Genomic DNA, 24,121 nt, shown 5'->3' on the forward strand with positions numbered 1-24,121 from the left:
ATGCCATAACTTATGTGTCATGTCCCCCTAAAATGGAAGACATATATTTGTAAATGTATTCAGATTGTTTCTTGGCCCATGAACCAGCATATTGTAGTGTATTAAATTTATTAATACAGTCTAAGACCAGAAAACAGCAACAGACACAACATTAAAAAAAATACAGAGTTATGACTGTTACTTCTTACCCTAAAATTACAATAGTCATTAATTCGTTACACAATCAGATTCAAAAAACCCAGCATACTTCTTAGGAATTTAAGTTACAGATTTGACCATCTGTTGGCTAATAAAGCAAGCCCTGGAGCAAAATTTTGCAACAGTAGAAGTGATTAGAATCTGCGAAAAGAAGGGAGGTTTAAAAATTGTCTGATCTACCTGGAAATGTAATTAAAACTCAAATTATAAAAGGTGATGGATATATCTATATGTCGTGGTTAGAATGTTGAACTAGGACCAGGGAGACTTGAATACAAATACTCACTTAGCCTTGAAACTTGCTGGGTGACTCTGGGCCAGTCACTTATCTCTCAGTCTAACCTACCTTACAGCATTGTTGTGAGGGTAAACATAAATATGTACACGACTCTGAGTTCCTTGGAGGAAGAGCAGGATAGAAATATGAAAATAAATAAATGGTGGTACACAGGATGAATATCACATTCCATAATCTGATTTTTCAGAATAGAAGCGAATATGAGATAGTGTTCCAGAATACTGTTTTCTGCTGCCTTTTGCATTTCCTGTTAAGCACAGTGCTACTGTTCATGTTGCCGTTAATGTTTAATCAGTTAGGGAAACTAGAACTTAAGTTCTGTGCCAGAACTTGTACTAGTCTTGATTAGATACCGTTGTATGCCTGGATAGGCTTCAGGTCAATGACTCAAAGAACATAGGTCTTACTAGGTTTTCATAACTGCTCATTAATGTCCCAGACTTGGTTTTTTCTTCAAAGAATGTAGAGATTGTAATCCGTGTTTAATAAGCTTTTTAAAAAGTAAGCCGGCATCTGTTTACACTTGGGGAAAACCTCTGGAGACTAAATATTGGAATTGCTCTGCAAAATCAGACTGACTGTTATACAAGTAATTGCAATTGAAACTAGCAAATGTTGCTGAAGACCTATTTTATTATGCCTTATTTCATATTACACAAAGCTCTTGTTTTGTTTTGTCCTTGTGTTTGGAGCAGGGAAGGAGGGAGGGTGCTTAATCTTCTCTGGTTGTTTTAAAGCTTGAAATTATTCACCACAACCACAACTGCTTTTTAACACATGGGGGAAGATATGCTGTTCTCCTGTATTTCTTGTTCATTTCCCCTGCAAGTGAACAAGCAGCTTGGGGAAAGTAATCTTGAGTTTAAAAGCAATCAGATGGGAAAGCATTAAGCAAACTCTATCCATACACCGACCTTCCACTCCCACTCACCACTTGCCTAGGCTGATTTGGTCTTTTTAAAACTGTGGAAGAAAAAACTAAGAGTCCTACAGAACTCGTAGTTGAGTTTGCACACATGATTATTTCACTTGATTCAGCAAACATTCAATTTTTTTTAAAAAATATTGTGACATCCTTTCCCCAATTGCTGAAATCAGGGCTGCCTCTATCTTTTGTGGAACCCAGGCTTAGAACTGTTTTGGGGTGGGTGACTGACTCCCAAGATGAATCAATACTGTTCTTGTCCTGCCAGAACCAAAAGAGTCCCTACTGCTATGTTGGGGTCCTCGGTGACTTCCCCCCAGCAACTCCCTACAGGCAGGCCTGGCTGAAATGTTCACTAGTGTGGTACAGTGTAGAATTTGGGCCTTGTAATAAATGTATCCCATGGTACAGCATTAGGAGGGCAGAGTGGGAGCTTGCCATCTCGGGGAGCCAGGACACTAGTTGTGCTGCATGACAAGCTTTCAGCACAGAAGAGGAGGCGGAAGAGGAGGTGGAAGCGATTTTCACATCTCTCCCCTCTCTGTGAAAGCCCTTTTTGCTGCCAGAAATATGTCCCTGGGGATCGTGCAGCCCTCAGGAACATATTCTGGCAGCCCTTTTGCAGGGATGGAACAGACCTGAAACTCACCCATTCCTCTCTCCACACACTGGACTCACTGCACAGCAAGCCTTCAGCACAGCTAGCATCCTGGCTCCCTGCAATGGCACACCCTTGCTCCACCCCGGTAACGCTGCAGAGAATGTGGCCCACTACCTTTCCATTTTTAGTAAAACAGGCACTGTTTAGTAGTTATTTTAGGTAGAATCCAGAATGGATTGGACAATGCATATTATTTGGCCAATAGTGCCAGAAGAATTTGCTTTTTAGTTCTACAACCATTGATTCAGGCAAAAAGGATTTTAGGTTGTGGAGCTTTTCTATTTTGATTTCTTTGCTCCCCAAACTACCATCCAAGTTAAGAACATAAGAACAGCCCTGCTGGACCAGGTCCAAGCCAGTCTAGTCCAGCATCCCGTTTCCCACAGTGGCCCACCAGATGCCTCTGGGAAGCCCCAAAGCAAGAGATGAAGGTGTGCCCTCTCTCCTGCTGTTGCTCCCCCCACAACTGGTATTCAGAGGGATCTTGCCCCTAGGCTGGAGGTGACCTGTAGCCCTCAGTGGACCAATTTGCCTTGCATTGATATGTTCCTTAAAATCATTTATGTTACTTATAAACAAAGCATATTTTTATTTTGGAAAGGATCTGTACTGCAAGATAAAACTCTTACAAAACCATAAGATAGAAAATTAAAATCTAGCTTAAATAGAATATGGTCTAACATGCCATCCAGAATCAAGAAGAACAGGATTTTTGTGTTTGGGATAGGGAAAAATGAATCTTTTACTGCCCATGGTTTGCCTACTATTTGACTTCTTAAGACCTTGCTGAGCGAATGTATAAAAAGGATAAATCATCTAATTATTAGAGTTGCAAAATCCCATCCAGTGGGAAAAGAACTGTCAGCTAATTTGTGTGTGTTGAATGAGTTTTTAATGACCTATTGCCTAACAATGAAATTGTGTTAAGAATAAAATCTTAAGTGCAGAAAGTCAATGGAAGTGGTTTAAATCCAGCCAAGCAGCAACTTTTTACATATATTTATCATTCTCTAGAGCAATTAAACCGTTGCCCTTACATTTTATATTTTTGTTTGGGTAACTTTTTATATTTTCAAGTTCATCTCTCTTTGCACAGTGGCAGAGTTTGCACAGCTTTCCCCTGCCAACCTGATGCTGTCACTATCATGCAGCTAATGGAATAATCCAAACGGCTACAAACTCCTTAAATTAAAATGCCGGTGGATATATTTCTCATACTCTTAGACCAGACTAAGACATTTTGTGGCCGACATGCATCTCAGATCTCCTGACATTGCTTCTCTACTGCAAAGCCAAGGGGAGGGGATATTTGTAGGAGAGATGGGACAGGTAAGAGAATGTGTACATGCACCTAACCCTTCTGCCACTTGCCTCTGCTTGAGACAGCAAATGTGTATCTTGAACCGAAATGATTCAAGAAAAAGCAACTAGGGGTCTGGTGGAAGAGCAGTTGGTGCTCAGCAGTGGAGAAGTGGCAGCAGGAGCTTTGAGATGAGTGGTGGCTAATTAATTTCTAGTTCTGACCACACAGCAGATGACTATTAAAATCAAAATCCTGAGGTGTATTCTTGCATGCAATTTTACAGTTAATGTCCTTGAAAACCAACACCTGATTCCCCCTACTCTAATCAATGATTTAGGATGATTTTTTTAAAGAAAGAAAAGAAAGCAATACTTTTTGTTCCAATTTTGTCCAAGGTGGGAATATGCAAATTTATTTATGTTTTCCTCCCATATGTTTTTCCTGCCCCCGAGGTAAGATTTGTAGATGTATCTTCCACAATTACCATTAACAACCTTCAACAACAACAAAATTAGGCATGTCATATTACAATAGCAACATGATATGTTGTCCAATACAAGAAATATCCCAGTGCAAATTATGGTTGAAACCAACCCATTTTTCAAATGCTGAATCAACCCCTTCCTAGAAAATGATCCCAAAAAAGGACAGCACTTGTGGGTAAATATGGTCTCCCAGCACAATCATGATTTTGGGAGTCTGTTATATTTAGAAGTCCATTCATTTCTACACATTCTGTTTTTACTTAGCTCTTTAGTTTATAAAAATATACTTGATGAGAAAAACAGATCACACATCAATGTGCAATCATTGAATTTTATTTATGTATTTATCATATTTTTTATAGTTCCTGATATGTATATCTCTAGGCGGTGTACAAAATTTAAAATATTTAAAAGTCACAAATTAAAATACATGACAATAAAAGCAATAGAATGAAATTATTAAACCAAGTTTAAAATTATTAAAATTAATGCTAATTAAAAGCTTGAGAGAACAGGAGTGTCTTGAGGTTCTTCCTGAAAAAATCAAAGAAGGAGATGCTCTTATTTCAATAGGAAGCTTATTCCAAAGCCCTGGGGCAGCCACAGAGAAAGCCCAGTCCTGGGTCACCACCAACCAAGCCGGTGGCAACCGTAACTGGACCTCTCCAGAATATCGTAACAGGTGGCAAGGATAATGACAAAAGAGGTACTCTCTCAAATAGCCTGGATGCAAGCCATTAAGAGCTTTATAGGTAATAACCAGCACTTTGTATTTCACCCGGAAACATATTGACAGCCAGTGCAGTTCTTTTAGAACTGGTGTTATGTGGTCTCTTTGTGTTGTCCCAGAGGCCAATCTGGCTGCCGCATTTTGTACCAGTTGCAGTTTCCGGACTATGTACAAAGGCAGCCCCACATAGAGCGCATTACAGTAGTCAAGCCTGGAGGTTACCAGCATATGTACCACTGTTTTAAGGCCATTCACCTTAAATTAGTTAGAAGGATCCTTGGAGATCTTCTAGCCCCAGCCCTTCTCATCATCAAGTCACCTCCTAATCATGAGATGGCTATACTTTGCCACTTTGGGTGTGTGTGTGTGTGTGTGTGTGTGTGTGTGTGTGTGTGTGTGTGTGTGTGTGTGTGCGCGCACACACACACACAAGCAGGCTAAAAATACTTACAATAAATAAAAAATAGCTCAGCTAATTTTCTTGAAAGCATTGAAAATACTTGCTGAATTTATTCATTCATTCAGTTTATATACTACCCTTCCTAAAGTGGCTCAGGGCAAGATACCTCTAAATACCAATTGCAGGGGAGCAACCGCAGGAGAAGGGGCATGCCCTCACCTCTTGCTGTGGGCTTCCCAGAAGCATCTGGTGGCCCACTGTATGAAACATTATGCTGGACTAGATAGGCCTTGGGCCTGATCCAGCTGGGCTGTTCTAAAAGCACTGGTGACAGCACTGGTGACAGGATGGAGCCCTGAGGAACTCCATATAATAGCTCCTGTTTTGAAGAGCAACTGTCACCAAGTACCACCATGAAGTCTACCCAAGACATAGGAACGACTGCAAAACAGTGCCTCCTATCCTGAAATCCCTCAGACAATCCAGAAGGATACCATCTGTCAGGCTGACCAAGGCCGTCTCAACCCCATAAAGCCAGTTTGAAATGGGTCAGTTTTCTCCAATACCACTTGGAGCTGGTCGGCTACCACCCTCTCAATCATCTTACACAACCATGGGAGGTTGGAGACTGGCCTATAATTATCCACCACCAGGGGATCCAGAGCAGGCTCAGTGTGTTATTGATATCAACTAGGTTAGTTCCAACAACGTCCCTGCATGATGAAATCAGCCATGTTGGGCAAGGATCCAAGGAACAGGTGGTAGGCTGTACCTCTCCAGGTAGCTTGTCCACATCCTCAGGAGTCACAAACTGAAACTGATCCAATCTAATTTTGCAAGATTTGCTGGACACCACCCTAACTGGTCTTGCAGAAATATTGGAATCCAGATCAGCCCAAATATGAGATATTTTATTTACAAAGAACTCATTGAACGTGTCATGACTTTTTATCAGAACTTTAAAAACAGTTTGGCCAGGATCCAAAAAGATACTTCACATGCATCCAAGGGCTTATGATGCACACCTAGAGAGGTGCCCCTCCCCCTTCAGACAGGAGGCTCCTCTGCCAAATTTTTTAAAAATTTTGTTTTGATCTGTGTTGTTTTATTGTAAAGCATCCAGAGATGTGAGTTTTAGGAATTTTAGGTGAGATTTATTTCTTTATTTATATGTTAAAGAAATAAATATCACAAAGTCCTTTTGAAACTCTCCTTGGATTGAAAGCCATTTTGCCATGCAGCTTGGGATACCTTCTCCTAATAGTTTGATGGTTTTTAATCGTTTTAACATTGCTTTAAATTTTAAATTGTAATGTTTTAACCTTTTTATTTGTTGTTTTTATTGTATTGTTGTAAACCAACCAGAGATGTGATTTTGGGCGGTATACAATAAATAAATGCCCCCTAGGGAGAGAGCAAGCCATGTGCTTCTTTGGGTCCTGGCCCATCATATCATAAGCCAGTTATGATATGCCAGTTTCTTTTCAGTGTAATAATCTCATAAACACAGAAATATTTTTCTTGAGAAATTGAATGAAACTGAAGGGGTTTTTTTGTTTTAGATTTGTTCCAAACTTGAAAGAAATCATCCATTTTACATTTGAACAGAGTTTAACATTTTCTCCCCGCTCCCGCCCTCCGACTGTACCTTTATTGTTACCTTCTGTTTCTTGTAGGCCCTCATTTTGCAGCTGTCAACCACAATAATGAAATTATTATCACGGATTTCCACAATCACTCTGTCAAGGTATGATGCTGTTCGTTTTTTGGGAAATGTAAAATCTTGTTACAATACATAAAAGTTCTTACTCCAGTATTTAATTAAATGTGCACAATCAGATAAGCAAATAAATTAACTAACTCTTGGCATTAGTCAAATAAAGCTAATTGTTTAATTTAGAGTTCGTTAAATAATTGTATGCAATTATTTTGATTTGCCAGTTTAAATAAAACTATATATATTCTCTTTTGAGTTGGTTCAAGAAATACAGTGTTGTTTGCTATGACACGTTTTTAGCACTATCTCAGACTATCGTTTTGCGACAACCGCTATCATGGGATGGATTTAATACTGAGAGACATTTGCCATGTGATGAGAGCAATTCCTACTATCCAATGAATTATTGGCCCTATTCATACATAATGCCAAATGAGTGTAATGGGGCAGAGGTTGGAATTCCTGTATGTCCAAATGCATGAAATCATGGTTTCATGCCAAAGTGACCTGTGGTTTCCCTTACCAAACTCCAGTTTGAGCCTTCAGTTTGTAGTGAGTTTCACCACTTCAGCCTGAGGTTTGGGGACAGAAGTGTTACTTCCAGACACAGACGCCACTATAGGTGCGGATTCATGTGGTTTCTGCAACTGAAATCACAGAGAGGGCAGCCCAGACCTGCCCAGGAATGTACCCACTCCATGCCTGCCATGCTTCTCGCTGGCTGCCTCTCCAAGCACTTGCCCTGCCCCGTCTCTGAGATACTCAAGCCATTGCCCGGCAACAGGGACGCCACCACATCCCATCCCAAGCTTCTAATGCTTGTCAAATGGAAAAGTCACAGGGGGTGGTGGTGTCTGCTTACCACTGAGTCCCTTGTTCCCCCCTTCTGGCATTCAGAAGAGAAAGGGGACAAGATGGCGGCACTATGTGTTTTGTTCTCCAAAAAGGAATCAATAAAGAAGTATGTTTACAAGCACATCCAGTCATGATAGCACCAAAAAACCAGGCCACTCAGTTAGATCACAGCAAAGATAACATATGGTAGGACAGTGATGTCCAGGATCGGGTTTAAAAGGTAGCCCCACCCAGGAATTCTTGAATGGCTCTACTCTATTTTTTGTATAATGAAGTTGGGGATTACCCATACAGTCCCTAGCCTTACTCATGAGAAGAACCATCCAGCAGGAGCAGCATTATTTCCAGTGAAAGGAGAGAGTCCTCCTATGTCATGTGGATGTATGCTGCTTTGGAGCAGACCATGTTCTGATGAGAGTGGAAGGCCATGGAGAGACCCATTCACAACCCATGAGAAGAACTGTCCAGGGGTACATGGGTATTGGGCAGAATTGCTAATAATGTGTGATGATAGCCCTTCTCCCAAGGACCGCTCTCTCATGAGAGTGAAAGGCCATGAAGACAAACATGTGGGCCAGATGGCAGATGCTGCCCAGCCTAGTTACTTGACACAAGCAAGCCATGAGGATGGGTACTCCAGCAATACCTCTCCCTGTCTTGGCAACTGCCACGAAGAATCAGCCTAAACAGGCCCTATGCTAGTCTGGTTGCTCATTGGAACATATCCTTGTTTATTCTTGCCCAGATGGCAACCCTACTCTCATGGGGTCCCTAATAATCAGGGCTCCTCTCTCCCACAATTCCCTGTGGTGGCCAATTTGCATACACCAAAATACAGGTCTGAACCCGGGAAATTTGAAAGAGAGTGAAGATCTATCCCCGGTCCCAGTGTTTCCCTAGTCTGCCCACCTGGTACTGCCTGGACACATGGAGTGGAAAATTATCCTTTGGGTGCATGAAAGGGTTGCCTGGAGAGGAGGGGGTAGCGGTGTAACAGTTATGTTATTAACCAGAGAGAACGGGGACCCCAAACAAGCGGGAGCCTCTTTATTTGAATGACTACCTCATGAAAGCACAGTCCAGAGGACTGAAGGTCTTGCAACCTCTGGTCCTCCCCAGTGGACTGGCCCTCTCATGAAAGTAACTGGCCCTATCCACCCCCAGCACAGTACCTCCAGTGACTGTTAGTGGTGTCTATCTTGTGTTTCTTTTTAGATTGTGAGCCCTTTGGGGACAGCGATCCATCTTATTTATTTATTATTTCTCTGTGTAAACCACCTTGAGCCATTTTTGGAAGGGCAGTATAGAAATCAAATAAATAAATAATCCCTAGACATCAAGCCAACATGGGGGGGATTTTGGTTTGGTGTCCTTGGACTGCTTAGCTGGGGTCTGCCATCACAAGAGCATCCTTGGTCACAGTGGACCAGACCCCAGGATCCTTAGCCCTCCCTCATATACATATTCCTTCCTAGGAAGTTGTCATGATCCCTTCCTGGAGTAACAGTATAATAATGCCCCTCAGCATCCCCATTGCCAGCATTTGTACTTGTGTGAGACTGTCTTGCTGCAAGGCTCTTATGAGGGCGGCAGTGCAATTGCTGTCAGAAGAAGGGCTTGCATGCCATTTAAATGCCCCTTCCCTGCCAAGGGTGGGCGATCCATGCCGAAAAGGCATGATCATGCTCTGCATGCCCCCTTGAAGATTGTGGCCCATGGCTCCCGCCCTGCAGACATTCTGACACCTTGCCCACAGTCTGGTGACATGAGGACTATGGGGCTTGCTGGGATGCGGCACTGGTGGACAAGGAAGAGGGAGGCTCCCCTACCCTGAAACTGGAGCTTGCTGGGCTGTGGTTGGATGAACGTCTGGGATGCAATTCACGGTTACAAAAATGAACTGCGGGTTCAGCAAACTCCAGTTTCACACTATGTGCGAAGGCAGCCATTGTATTCATATGAAAATAAGGAAGCTTCCTCTAGTCACTAAACATATTGCAAAATTCCCAAAAGGGAGGCAGATACAACCAAAATCTGTGGACCATCAATTGTATTGCATTGCATGTTATTTCCACGTACCTTTATGTGTAGGAATTTTGTAACAAGTTAAACATTGTGTAGTGGTTAGGGTTGGACTAGGGCCATGGAGACCTGAGTTCAAATCCCTATTCAGACATGAAACTCACTGGGTGACTCTGGGCCAGTCATAAATCTTTCAGCCTAACCTACATCACAGGGTTGTTGTGAGGATAAACATAACCATGTACACCACGTTGCACTCCTTGGAGGAACAGCAGGATATAAATGTAAAGATAAATAAAACATATTACAGTTATAATCACCAGGTTGTAGTTGCTTAAACATGTTCATGTCTTGCGACTTGTGATTGTTAAGGAGTACCATATCATGTTTCAGTGATAGGGAAGAAGTTTGAGGATGGGGTAAGATAGGGCCAGAAGTGCTACACAAATATGTATACAGACTTATGTCACTGAGGCACAGAGTGCATAATGGCGCCTCACATCATTTCTTCTGCCGGTGTGTACGTCAGTACCCAGAATCCATATAACTTCTAAAATCAATTCAGCAATTCAAGAGGTTCTAAGAAAAACCTGGAGAAGCCGCTGCCAGTCTGTGTAGACAATTCTGAGCTAGATGGACCAATGGTCTGACTCAGTATATGGCAGCTTCCTATGTTCCTAAGTGGAATATAAAGGAATAAAAAACCTGAATTACTGCAAGTAAATATATTTGCTCGCCAGGTCTCCATAATTTATTCTCAGCAATTAGAATTTCCCAGTTAAATAAGAAGAAGAGTTGTCGAGGCTGAAATGCCATCAGCCGGACCCCAGGGTATTAGGCAAGTTTCTATTGGTAGTCCTAATAAATCTTTTCATCACTGTTCTGGATTAAAAGACATAGGCAAAGAAAATAAACAAGTTGCATTCATAATTTCCTACTCCTGTTCTTGTGTTTGGAAAGACTGTCATCCCAGGTGATGGGAATAGGTATGATATATATTGGAATGTGCCAGAGAATGGGGGAAGGCCTGCTATTCTGTTAATATCTGAGAGCAAGCTTACAGTGTTCCACATGCCAAGCTTCTTTTCACATTCCTCTAGGAGCAAGAAAGCTGTGACAATAACGTATGTTCACAAACCTGTGATCAGTTTTAAAGAACAGAATGTCTGTGCATACTATGCTGCTGAAAGGCATTGCGAGTGCAAAGAAGGATGCTTGCTTCTTTTGCCATAGTGTGCCTGTATAAGGCCTAGAAAGCTGTACACACATTCAGCCTAGCCCAGGCTAGGGCAGCCCAGCCTTGACTAGGCTGCGTGTGTGAAGCACCAGGATCAAGCCTGCCCTGTGGTTCGCTTAACCTTGGCTGGTGATCATGTGGGCAATCATCACTGGCCTCCCCCCTGCCGCCACTTCCGGCAGTGAGTCGGGGTGGGTGGGTAGGAGTGACCACGCTGTATGTAGTGGCTTCTCTAATGTGAATAGCTGCTTTGCTCGTAACATGGGGCACTCTGGGACGTGGGAAGAGGAAATCCTCCTGCTTCCAGCATGGGTGTCTCATCCATTGGGCAAGGGGAGACAGTTGTCTTCTGGCCCACTGCCTCGAGGGGCCCCCCCAGAGGCAAGTCACATGACAAGACTCCTCAGCGCCCACCCAAGCTTCCTTCGGTATTCCAAATCCTTCCGTTTTTTCCATGCCGTATTCCTTGTCTCTCTCTGTCTCTCCCTCCCTCCTTTCCCCATCTCCACCCTTTTGCCTCGGCCCCTCCGGCTCTCATTGGCTGGTGGGTAGATGCATCGGCACCCTCCGCACCGGGTCCAGAAAGGTGCATCAGCTGAAACGCGGCTGGTGCTGCACGTGGGTGGCAGGCAGCGGGAGAAAGGCCAGCTCGACAAGAGATTGCTCTGTGAAGGGGAGGGACGCTGTTAGCTGGAAGAGCCTCCCAATCCTGCTTCTGGGGTGTGCGTGCTAGAACGAGATGGCTACAGTGCCCTCGTGGCCGCGCTGGGGTTGGCTCTGATTGCAGTGCCCCTGGGGGGTGGGGTGTTGCACGGAATTGCTTTAATAAAATACTGTATATAATACAGCATTACAATGTTCTTCTAAATAGTAGGCTTGCAGTTAATGCCAGGCATTACTATTATTTATTTTTATTAGTTGGTTTACAAAAGTCAAAATACAATACAACTCCATAAAAAAATATATGTGCAATGATTAAAGTTCTCCATTATTCTGTTGTATTAGTTGGTTCTGCTGTTGTTGGGAGTTCCTCCCCTCCCCCGTGAGACAGGGTTGTGTACCCAGCCAAACAGCAGGGTGCCAAGGGCAGCCAGGAGCTCCAAACGCTGAGGCAATCCCAGTGATTGCCTCTCAGGAGTCAGGGAGGGCTCGGAGAGACGTGCAACAGCTGCTGGGGGATGGGCAGGGACAACCCAGGAGAAGGCAGCTTGGTGGAGAGGGAATGGCAACAATATTAACTCCAACACTGCAAACGGGTGCAGGGGTATTAAGGAACGGGGTGGAGTTAAAGAACAAGTCCACTACACCTGCCCAGCCAGGGAAGACAGAACAGATTGGAAGTGGGGAGGAGTGTCTGAAATGCAGGGCTCTATTTAAGCCAGGGACTGCCGAGGATGAGGAGATCAGCCGGGACGGGCTTGTTGGTCTGACTGTCTCCTGGGGAGGAGATCAGACCTTTTGCTCCCACTGATAGGAGAAGAAGGGAGTGAATGAACTTCCACCCTTCCCCAGCTCTGAGGCCGTGCCCATGCCTAGAATTTAGTGCTGGAGAGCAAAGGGTTTGCCTTGGAGAATTCCTCACCCCAGGAACACTGACAGCTGTTATTTACGCCTTGTAACTAGTTGGGATAGTAGAGACATTGGGCCAGAAGGAGAGGAAAGCAGTGAGGGGCCCATTTTAAAATCTCATCTCTGAGCCCACTCCAACCTTGGTACGCCCCTGGCTCTTGCCTTTGCCGAGCTGCCGCTCGTGTGGGTGTGTGGCATGGTGAAGGCAAAAACGGCCGCTGCTCATCTGCTGGGGAAGGCAGGTGAGCTTCTGCCTTCCCCGCAGCCCATGAAAGCAGCAGCCAAAGGTGTGCATCATTCACAGGCTACTTAAAACAGCCCCCACCTGGTGTCTTACTCAAGCCAAAACCAACACTTGGTGCAAGAATTGTGTTATGACCAGTGGTGATGTGCGTGAGGCAGAGGCTTTTTCAAGAGGACACCATGTGAAAAAAGGGAACCTGTTGGAGACCAAGGCTAAGAGCAGCAGAGGAGAGGCTATCGTGGTCCATTATAGGCTTTCAGGTCCTTTAAATCCACATACATGTGATTAAAATATAATTTTTACTTGGTGCTAAATGGCCAGTTCGGAGTTGCAAACTTGCTTTGTATAGTTCTAGAATTAGGCAGGAAATAACAGCTCTTGTGGTTTGGATTACAATGAAGAAAGTGAGACCACTGGAGAAGCTGTTAAATGCATAGCTGGCATAGTTTAGCAGCAGGGGTTCCAGTGTTATGATAAATGTATACTCTTAGAAGCAGCTGCGTTCAGCAATGCAGGATTTCCTAATAACTGCAGAGGTGCTTAGGGTTGTGGCTAGGATCCAAGGAAGAAAAAAAAAAAAACAAGACATCTGACTGAAAAATACATTTGATTGAAAAGGATGTCTGGCCAGTAAGACTGAAGGATACTTAATCTATCTGAATTAATTTCCTGACTAAAACTGTACAGATTTCAAAGCACACAGATTTCAAAGTGGTCTGAATTGTAACCAACATTGTAGATTTCAGTAGTGCTGGAATACCAGAAGGAAAATATTTGTCCTTCTCCTTAAATGCTATTTGCTTATGGTATGTACTTACCCATACACTAGCAGTTTTCCAGCATTCTAGTTCCTAGACCTTTTCCCATGTTTGTTTTTTAGTGTGAAATGGCCTTAGCCTTGAAGTAACTTCCACCAAAATGGTACCCCTATCAGTTACATAGAGCAGACAACTGTGGGCCAAACTATACTTGTACATGCCTGGCAATTGCAAGCTAGCTTTCCCCGCCCCCACCAAATAGCAGCTCCAGAGGGTGATGACCTGGATCGGGGCTGTGGCTATGCCACTGGGGGTTCTTTAACCCACTGCCTTTTGTCACAGCCTAGGACAGGCCCCATGGCTGCAGTTTGCCCAGGAGGGAAGCTTGTGGCTTCATGTGTAGTTTGACCTAATGGCTGGTTCAGACCTCACACAGAAACTTGGTTAGAACCATGCTCCATGTGATGTTCTGGAACATGCACTCTCCGTTCCCATCTCCACTTAAGAGACTACTTCTGTAGATCTGTAACTCATTTCAAACCGTGGGTACCTACCTTGGATTATTTGAAGCATATAGGCTGGAATAAGCCTAGATTGGTGGGTTTGGATGACATGACCCATCTTAGCTTATTTTAACCCAGACAGGAAGTAGATACTGATGTGAAGATGAAAGCGTGGTTTATTGAGGCCGGAGCCTGGCTCTGACCAAGCTTCCACATGACATCTGAATCAAACCCTATGAATTGGATCCAAAGTAAGAGTTAATGCAACTAAGCATACACACACACACCCTTGCTAAATAATGTTAATTATGCTATAAACTTGTAATGAAGCCCAACTTTTGCTTATTCTTAAGGTTTTATGACTTTTTAAAAAGCAAAACATATTTCATTTAAAATTCCTAGGAACCAATCCTAGCTCTCCACTCATGGAAAAGGCTATGTGGAACCATGAGGAAGGGAGGATATACCAGAGAACTGAATTGTACCCCTTATATTCAGAAATAGGCCTAACAAATTCTTGTGTTGTTCATAAAATAGTTTATATCCTGCCATTCAGGCTTGTAAAGTTCTCAAGGCAGCTTACAATAATAAATATCGTATAAAACCGGTCAAGAATGGGCATACCAAAAACCTAATAAAACTAACAAATCAATAAAACAGAGGCTGAAAAAGACATTTAAAAGTAGGCTTTAAAAAGAGAGATTTTTGCTGGTTGATTCTTGCTTGGTTTGCTATAACTATCCTCAACAAACAATACTGTTGCCTTTTTAAGAGCTGACAGTAATTGCACATCATCTCTGACCTGTTTTTCTCCTGTTGCCTCAGAAAGCAAAATGTCGTGACTTGATTTTTAAAAAATATATTCCATACAGGTATTTAACCAGGAAGGTGAATTCATGTTGAAGTTTGGATCAAATGGAGAAGGAAATGGGCAGTTCAATGCACCAACAGGAGTAGCTGTAGATTCTAATGGAAATATTATTGTAGCAGACTGGGGAAACAGTCGAATACAGGTAGACATGTTTTTTCCTCCCCTTCCGTCAAAAGGATTTGTGTGGTGTGTTTCTTCAATAGGTATTTTGGTTTCCTCTTCCATTTGCGGGGGCTAAGATATGGTTTTCTAATTCCATCTCCAAAATGTCTTCATGTGCTCTAGAGAGAACCCATCCATAACTGATGGACTGACTGTATAATCCATAAACTGAAACTGATAACAAGAGCCAAGCAGCACAACAGACTGGTTCAGATGATATGGCCCATCTGCTGCACAGTTAGGGATGTCAGGCATAGCAATGTTGGCAGCAGCCCATATTCACCCCCCCCCACCCACACACCTGCCTGCCTCTGCCTTACCCACCCATCCATCCTGGACTACTTGCTGCCTCTGTGACTGCCCCGCCCCACTAAGCTCGCAGTCTGTGCATGCTGCTGGTTTGCTAACTTGTCTCATTCATTTTAGTGATGTTTTAGCCATGACTATTGTGGATGTTGCCCAGTGTGATTTGTTTCCTCTCTGATGATCTGTGTTCCCTCTCTTACCATTTTTTTGGTTTTTTGCAGGTTTTTGATGGAAGTGGATCCTTTTTGTCCTATATAAATACATCTGCAGATCCACTTTATGGTCCACAAGGCTTGGCCCTAACTTCGGATGGTCATGTTGTCGTTGCAGACTCTGGCAACCACTGCTTCAAAGTCTATCGATACTTACAGTAACAGCTGGATCTGGATCATGCTTAAGAAGTTACTAGTCTCTGAGGGCCAATGTATATCTTTGCATAAGATGTCTACTTCTTAACAATTTCAATTTTAATACTGAAGGAATCTCCAGTTTTGTGTTTTATTTTCAAACCTACCTTGTTTACATAGGACATGCACTTCATATGTTCCACACTGAACTTGTCTAAAATTCACAGACCCTGAATTCACAGACAGTGGACTAGACATATGAACTGTGGCTTGTCGATCAGGCATTTATGTAATTGACTAATTTTTGTGAGGGAAGAATTTAAACAGCTGAATGATTTAAAGGGGTTAATTTTACATATGAATGGGAGCGCTTGTTTAAAGCGTCCACATTTGAAAATTGTTTCTGTTAAGCTTTATTTAACCCAGCAAGAAGTCTGGGAGTCCTCTAGAATGATCACATTGTTATAGTAAGTATGACACCTGTAACATTCTTCAATAACTGTAATAAGTAGGTTTTTTTTAGTAATTAAAGAGATATGGTCTTTCAAAACAGTTCTTGTACCAGCTGTCAGACCGAACACCGCTTAACTTTTAGCACTACAAGAATCAATGCAAACTTCCTGTCCTATGTGGGACTGATGTACATGTTTCTCAACCTTCCTACTGCTCATTGTGTTGTAAGAGTTTTCCAGAAACCTGACTTCTAAAGCTTTAGAAATACACTCGTATAGGTTACTGTTGACACTCTGTAGAATCAAACTCTTATTAAGATCCAACTGATTAATTAGGTGACTGTTATGTCAGCTCAACTAGCTTCACTTCATGCTTGTCCTTGCTATGGTTTGTGAAAGCAGTCCATTTTGTCCAACCACACATTTTCACACCAGATAATAAGCCACACAGGTACCTGTTAGAGGACACAACTTATACAACCAAAAGAGGTTTAGTAGTTGACAAAACATGTTTTCTAAAAACCAAGGGTGACCAAAACAGGACTTATGAATTGCAAAATTGTTATTAAGCATAACAAAAACAAATTAAGAAAGGGAGGCAAATCTTGCAAGTGAGAGAGAGTTGTAAATAAGGATTTCAAAACCAGTTCATAAACGACTCCTTCCTATGTATCTGTAATATGAAAACAAAGAATGAGGAATGCAAATGTGGATGATTTGAGTACACATGATTTGAGTACACATGGATAGGTATAACTCTCTTGTGTGGGAAAAGTCTTGCTCCCTCTCCCTCATTGTACAAGTCTGGTAACTCAAAATTGTATTTACATCAGTTCTCACTTCTTCTTTTGTTCTTTTCCAATAATACAAAGGAGAATTAATTCTGAACGCATTTTATATCAAGTGAAAAAAAATCCACAGCTGATAGCAACATGGGGTCATGTACCACCTTCCAGCCTTGTGTAAGAAGACATTGGCCAGTATGCTTTTGGTATCTAAAATAATTTTACATTTCTTCTTGGCCTTTGGTTTGTTTGGCCAGGGTGGCATCTTACTATCTGCCAGCCTGCAGAACTGATGTCGATTTTAAAAATACACTTATGTTTATCTCTCCTTGCATTTTTTTAATGGGTAGATTTCAATATCTTCCTAAAATAATGATCCAACAAGAAAACTTTCAAAAAACAAAGATAATTAACTAGCTGGTCTATAACATAGTAGCTAGAAAACAGGTAAGTCATACTAAACTAAGGGAAATGAGCAGTTTTTACTGCTTATGTTGCATCTCTGTTAGAATAGCAGGGTAACTTTATATATTGCTACAAAATAATTCTCTTAAAAGAATACCTGGAATCTAATTGTATGGTTCCTGGTGAACAAAAATGTGTCTGTAACAGCAGTAGGTGCTAGACACAGTTAGTCTTAGACACTGAACCACCTTGAAAGCTATTTAAATTTTGTGAGAAAATCCTATTTATAATTTTATGTGTATTTATTAACCATGTAAACAAACAAAAACCCCTAAGCTGTCTAGTAATAGTTATTGAATTCTAATGTAAAGGAACTCACAAACTGTTAAGTATGTTATTACTATAGACTTGATTCAAGGCACATTGTCAAATAAATCTGGCTTAAAATTATTAGATGCTTAAGCTTTCATAAAGATGTTTGTGTGACAAAAAGAAATATTCACTCTAATTAAGAAAGGGCACTGAGCCAAATCCTACAATGTTCCTAAACAGGAATTAGGAGCACCGTCCATCAGGGAAGCTTTTGTCTTGCCTCCAGGGAAAGACCTGTGCTCTTGTGTATGCCTGCTCATTTCAGTGGAACTTGTGTGGAAGCAGTGATAAGTTGTGTAAGGGAAACATCAGAACCCAAATTGTTATAAATTGACATGTGGAAACCATTTCATGCATGCAGACATGTCCATGCATTCCTTAACATACTTTCCAAAAATAATTGTTTCTTAATTCTAGTAAACAATATCTTAGTAATGCTGTATGAACTGTGCTACCTTGACTCAAATTTGAATTATTGCTTCTTTCCTTTACAACAAAGCTAACACGTTAAGGGTGATGTGGCCTACCCCACCCCACCCCACCCATACCTTTAGATCCTGATTCTTCCTTAATGAACTGAGGCTTTGAACTAACAAACTGAAAATCTGTTGGTGATGCTATTGTAAATTGATACTAGTTTGGAGCCCTGTTGAGCTGCAGATCCTTGCTAGATGCTGTTGAATGCTCAGACATATTGGTCAAGGGGCACAGAGCAAAAAAAGCAGTTATCATTTGAACACTAGCTAGCAAGAAACCCTTTTGATTAAAGATTACCAAAAACACCAACAACTGCAGAAGAGTAACACTAAAAAAGACTTATTTTTGGTCCAGCCAAGCATTTATAGAATGAGGGCATTTTCTTTACTAATACCTAGGTACATGCAGGTTAGATCCAAACCTGCTATACTGCCAAACCCATAGGTCCAATCTGTATCACATCTGTACTGCAAGCTTAAAATAGATTTAACAGTCACAAGTTGCCCAAAGGAACCTTGGTAATTGTAGTTTAGTTTTGCAATCAAGAGATTCCCTTTGTGTCAAGTGGTCTCAAAGGAAGAATCATGAGTGGTAACACATTAAGAGCAGTGCAGGTATATGTGTATGTTTATTTAAAGCAAACGCTGGAAATAAGCCTAAAAATATTGTCTAGTATTGGTTCATTTTTGGATAAATTAGTAAGCTGTATATTTAAGGGGTTTTTTTTAAACTGTAAAAAACAACAACTGTTAAATACAAGTGAAATTTTTACACTGAAGTTTCAGCAAAGTAACAAGAAAAATGTTGTCTAATATAGTTAACCTTTGGAAACATTACAGGGCTTTCAACTTTACAGTTAACTTTTCTCTGATAATTAAGGATCTAGTGTTGCCATAATGAAAACAAGTGCCCATTATGTTATGCTTGTTGTGTGAGGAAATGTGTTTTGTTTTATGGTTGACAGCAAGATGCAGTCATCGTGTCCACTGAAAATGCTGTTGAAAATGAACTGTGAGCAATGATTTAAAAGGCTTGTGTTTGAGAATGTATGGAAGATGTTTGTACCCTAGTGTAGGATGATTCCAAAATGGTGGTAGTTTCTGATGAATGTAAAACATTTAAATGGATGTTTGTGAGCAACACAGCCTTAACCCTGATGGTTTGCTTTTTTTGCTTTATGACATGGGAATGTTCCATAATGTGCATCGTGTATAGTAATATCCCTGCACTAGAAACGGAAATGTGTAATGTGTTATACCTTTTCCAGTCCTTGGAATGAATGATATTTTTTTTTAACATTCCATCTTTGTAAGCCGGTTTCGTACGTTTTGTGTAAGGAATGCTATAAAGTCTTACACTCTCTGAAGAATCATGCTGAAGTATCTTCATCATCCCCCACCCCACACAGTCTTGCACCCTCTCCTGTTTCAAGAAATATCAACTCTGTCTAGTTAAGGCTGAGGATGAACGCTGTGAACTGAAGAGTGTTTGTGTGTAGGTTTAGCTTCATGTGTGCCATAGTATCTTTGATGCTTTATCTTACAAAGAAAAAACTGACTTTGTGTTGGAATGATAGGGAAATCCAATCTGTATCTTTTACCATGCACAACCCCCAATGATAAAACAATAAAGGTTGTTTCCTCTTATTTTTTTAGAATGGAAGACTAATTTTTTGCTTGTTCTCATAAATACCCCTGGGTATTTAGTTGCAGGGAAGATATATCAGTTGCAGGGAAGAAATTAGGAAGAATTAACAGGGAAGAAATTAGGAGGAATACATATCGTAATGTCTGGTCATAATTTTATGATATGCATATAAGGAAAGTAAATAGAATTACAATTTTCAGCAACAGGTCTTCTGAGCTTTCTTTTAACCAGAGGGTGGGTCGACTTGGAATTGAAGTGTATTATTAGTATCAGCTGCCAATTGTGTAGACATCTTGTTTGTCTGGTTTATTTAGATTTTATCCTTCCCTCATGAATGGTCACATTTCATAGTTTTATTTTTTCTTGAGAATAATTCTTAGTTTCATCTAACTTTTTACTAAAGATAATACATGGGGAAAGTTTGGTAAAGAGCAATCTAGATAACAAATTTACAGCAGCAACACAGAGGGACGGATACTCAAATGTCTTCTGATTTAGAGAGGGCACATCCCTTTATCATGCCCAACATGTGAATGCCCATTCTGCTTTACCCTGTAATGTAGCCACTGTATTCACAGCAGTGTTAGGATGTCTGCCCATAATAGCACGTGAAAACCACCCACCCTTCCCAGCAGGGAACAGAAGCTGGTTAATAAAGAGCAATTCCCCTCACTAACCTCCCAGCAACACTGAACAGGAAAAACTAAAACAGAAAGAACTTCCAAATGACTATTATGATCAAAGTGGTAGTTGCCCTTAAAAGATCCAGAAGTGCTTTTTGCCCACACTGTGGGCAAGGCTGGTGTGCTGCAACTGCATTTTACTGGCCAAAAAAATGCACACCCTATTCAGTCTGAAAATACACACGACAGTGAAGAAAACAGATTTGACACTGATGTGGTCTGCCTTCTCCCTAAAAAGTGAGTGAAAGAGGGATGGGAATTATTCCAGAGAAACGGGTTAGTAATGGCATTGATCAACCATAGCGACTTAAACCACCCAGCCCTGGCAATGTAATCCAGCGCTATCTATACGGCAGCTGGCTGAGGGAAACCCGGAAAGTAGTCCACCGCGGCAGTATTTCTATAATGTACGGAGGCTGCGGAGGTTACACACAGCCACTCTGTGTCGTCATTTCCGGGTAAGCAAATAAGGGCGGAGTCGCATAAGAGAATCACAATCACCTTTGCTAGAAAGGTGCTAGGAATTTGTCAGCACTTCCTTATGCGAAGCCATAGATGCAAATCTCCTTTGCAACACAATAGACTCGTTATCAAGATGCAGGCTGGTGGAACAGTTATTACAAGAGGGCAGGACTTCGCTAACAATATCCACATGTCATCACACAGTCATGCTGACATCAGAGAGCACACCCCAAAATACCACCCCCCCATACCCTGCAACAAAGATACATGACGTCTAACTAAACTGCTATCTTCATCTGAATAACGCAGGTGCCCGTCGTACTTTACTGGCTTGCAAACATGGCCCTTTTTGTAGAAGTGTAAAGTGAAGAAGCCAAATAACAGAGAAAACCGGCAGCTGTGTGTAACTCTAGCCTCTTCTTTGTAGATCTATGAAGGACAGGAAACGGCTTTGAATAAAGAAGGAAAGAGCCCAGAGCTCTTAGAGCCAGAACAAGACTAGAATCAAATTTTATCTCAATGTTTTATCAGCATTTCCGGTGCAGCGTAGATTTTTCTATCAGATTTTTGTTTCCGGTACAACTGAGCTTAATCAACTGCAATGGAGCATGAGCAGTAGGATCAGAGGAAGCTGCTTTTTGCCCACAACTCTGTAAGATTGTCTTCAGTTCTTCAAAACCGAAAGAAAACAAATTCAAATTCTGCAGAGGAGCATCAGATTTTGTTATGTGTTATTTTGCAATGAAATAACTCTGAAATACAAAGAGGGAAGGGCTACAATGGTGATTATTAAGGCAAGTTTGAAGTGCGATGAAATGCCTGCAGAGCTGGCAAGAAAAGAGCATGTTCAGTTTCTCTGTTTGTTGCCAGCGCAGTGCCCTTACCCTGAAGGTCAGAAATCTAACCCTTTATCCTGCATGGCACATTTTTAAATTGCTCCTATATATCCTATTGAATTCCAAGCTTTATAAACATAAGCAGGCATTTCCCCTTCTGATTGCAATACTATAAGCTGATACCGGTATATATTTTTGGGATATACAACTTATTTTTTAAAATGAATTATTGAGTCTCTTGTCACCAGCAGAGCAGAATCCTTTTTGTCTATGGCTAAACAATTGTCTGAAGGATTCCTCTGTCCTGACAACAGAGTTCACACATTTCTCACAACTAGTGAGAAAGGGCTACCCTGTCAGCAGGGAAGAAACCCAGAAAAGCTTATCTCCCCACAGACAATCCGCCAGGCTTCCCTGGGTGGGTGGATCACCCGCCCATTCAAGCACCAGGTGATCCCGGTGGCTCAGGGGGTTAGGGTGCTGGGACGAATTGCCCCACCCCCTGGAAATACGATAATACACTGCTGAGTGTGCAGTGCATTATGAGGATCCTCCCTCCCCTCCCCGGGCTCCCTGCAGTCTGGTAGCTGCGGCTGACAGATGATTAAAAAACCAGGATTAGGAGAGTGCTCACTCTCCTAACTCCATTTGAGAGGGAGGCTTCACAGGCGGGTTTGCCGCTGTGGTGCCGCTGAGATTGGCCTGATCCGGCGATTCACACACATGTGCAAAACCGGTCTGGGCTCCCTTAGCCTGGTTTTGAACGCACGTGTGAATAATAGCCTCTTTGTGTGCTTAAGTTCACTAACTTCACAGTTACTGAAGAGACTTGTGTAGTCCACAAGTTTGCAAGTGATTGTGTGTAAGCCTAGCAACACTTTTTGGCAACAGCTTTGCCAGTTAGAGGATGGGTTATTAAAATCTAAAACAATTTGTAATCTTGCTTCCCTTTCTTTTCTTTGGCTATCAGGGAATGTCTGGAAATGTTTAGTCTGGCACAATCTTGGGCTTGCTTTATAAATTTAGCAATTTTGATCATTCAAAGTTGCATCTGTCAAATTCGTTTATGTACAAGTGACGAACTAATATAGTGCAGGATAACAGTAAAGGAAGTACTTTATGAACCTGCAGGTCCTGAGTTCCAGTTCTGCCTTTCTTTGGATTAGACTGCAAGTTTTCATCACTGTCAGAATTCAGGAACACGGTATACTTTTCTGTTTGGTACTGATTACTGAGATCCTCTGCCAGGGCCACAGCTTGGGCACAGATCTCTACTCCATATTTCCTGTTCCATATTTGTACTTCGTGAGGCAGAATGGTCAAGAACTGCTCCAGGATCACAGGAGTAGCTCCCCTATCAGTGTGTGTGAATGCTGGAAATACATCATCTGCCAAGTGTTCATATAGTGGTTTACATACTGCACAGTGCCCTTGTGATCCAAGAGAGGGGAGCAACACTGGTTCTCTCCATGCTGCTAAGCCATGTCCACACTACTATGGAGCACAGAGAGGCCCCATGGCAACTAAGAAATACATCAGCACTGAAGCATCTGACCCATTATTAGCAATCATGGGAGGTGTGTTGCTTCAGCATTGATGCTTCAGCACTGAGTGCTGCTTCAGCAGTAATTAGTTGCCATAGAGTCTCTCTGAGCTCTGGGTGGATGCTGCTTAGAACTGGACGGAACCAGCCCACACACTCCACTCTTGGATCAGCGCAGTCCTGTGCAGTACCTGAGCCATTCTTAGTTTCACTTGCAACAACAAACAGTAGGGCTGTTCTTGTGACCTTCTAGTTTGGGAGCTGTGGACGCTCCCGTTTTCTGCTTGTGTGAGAGTCAGAGGAGTGCAGTAATTGTGTGCTAAGCAGCAGCTGAGTCGTGTTGCAGAGAAATGCTAGGAAGCAACTTTAACTGAGAAACAAGAGTTTGATATTTAAACATAGGCTAAGTAAACGATACACTAACAGTCTCTTATGCAGAGAGAGGGAACCTCTCAGTTTAAATTCTGAACAGCAAGTGAAGAGGAGAGGAGACAAACACCAGAGAGATTCCACCCCCACCAAGCCAGTACACAGAAACATACAAATAGATACACGCATGCCTCATATAAAGAACTGAAACAATGTCCATGGTAAAATCACAACAAGTCGGAGGGCTTTTCCTCCTATTTTGTTAGCCTATTTTCCAGTAGGCTTATGAGATCCCCTGGCATTCTGCGTGTGTGTCCCCCGCTATCAACTTTGCAGTGCCTGGACCAACATGAATCAAATTGGGCACAATTGTAGGGACACACAGGGACACCTGAGTGTCCCTGTGTGGTGGCAGCAGACAGCAGCAGTTGCTGGGCAATAGATGTCAATAGCAGGATCTTCTAGAGGAGTAGTTGTGTTGCAGCAACTGCAGCAAAGT

General features: G+C 42.1%; 2 protein-coding genes across 10 annotated transcripts in view; both read left to right on the forward strand.

Annotated features, from left to right (window-relative positions):
• The window catches only part of TRIM2 (tripartite motif containing 2), a 105,928-nt gene extending 86,200 nt beyond the window's left edge, over positions 1–19,728 (forward strand). For all 9 annotated transcript variants that reach the window (XM_053253157.1, XM_053253158.1, XM_053253161.1 and 6 more), the window contains 3 exons: positions 6,677–6,747; positions 14,778–14,918; positions 15,466–19,728. In XM_053253157.1, coding sequence (XP_053109132.1) covers positions 6,677–6,747; positions 14,778–14,918; positions 15,466–15,618 — 365 coding nt within the window. In that variant the 3' untranslated portion in view covers positions 15,619–19,728. The remainder of the gene's footprint in view (positions 1–6,676; positions 6,748–14,777; positions 14,919–15,465) is intronic.
• A 1,585-nt stretch (positions 19,729–21,313) lies between these two features.
• MND1 (meiotic nuclear divisions 1) overlaps positions 21,314–24,121 on the forward strand; it is a 56,092-nt gene continuing 53,284 nt past the window's right edge. The window contains exon 1 of the mRNA XM_053253167.1: positions 21,314–21,668. Coding sequence (XP_053109142.1) covers positions 21,654–21,668 — 15 coding nt within the window. The 5' untranslated portion in view covers positions 21,314–21,653. The remainder of the gene's footprint in view (positions 21,669–24,121) is intronic.

This window comes from Hemicordylus capensis, chromosome 5, assembly GCF_027244095.1.
Source record: "Hemicordylus capensis ecotype Gifberg chromosome 5, rHemCap1.1.pri, whole genome shotgun sequence".
In the NCBI taxonomy this organism is placed as follows: Eukaryota; Metazoa; Chordata; class Lepidosauria; order Squamata; family Cordylidae; genus Hemicordylus; species Hemicordylus capensis.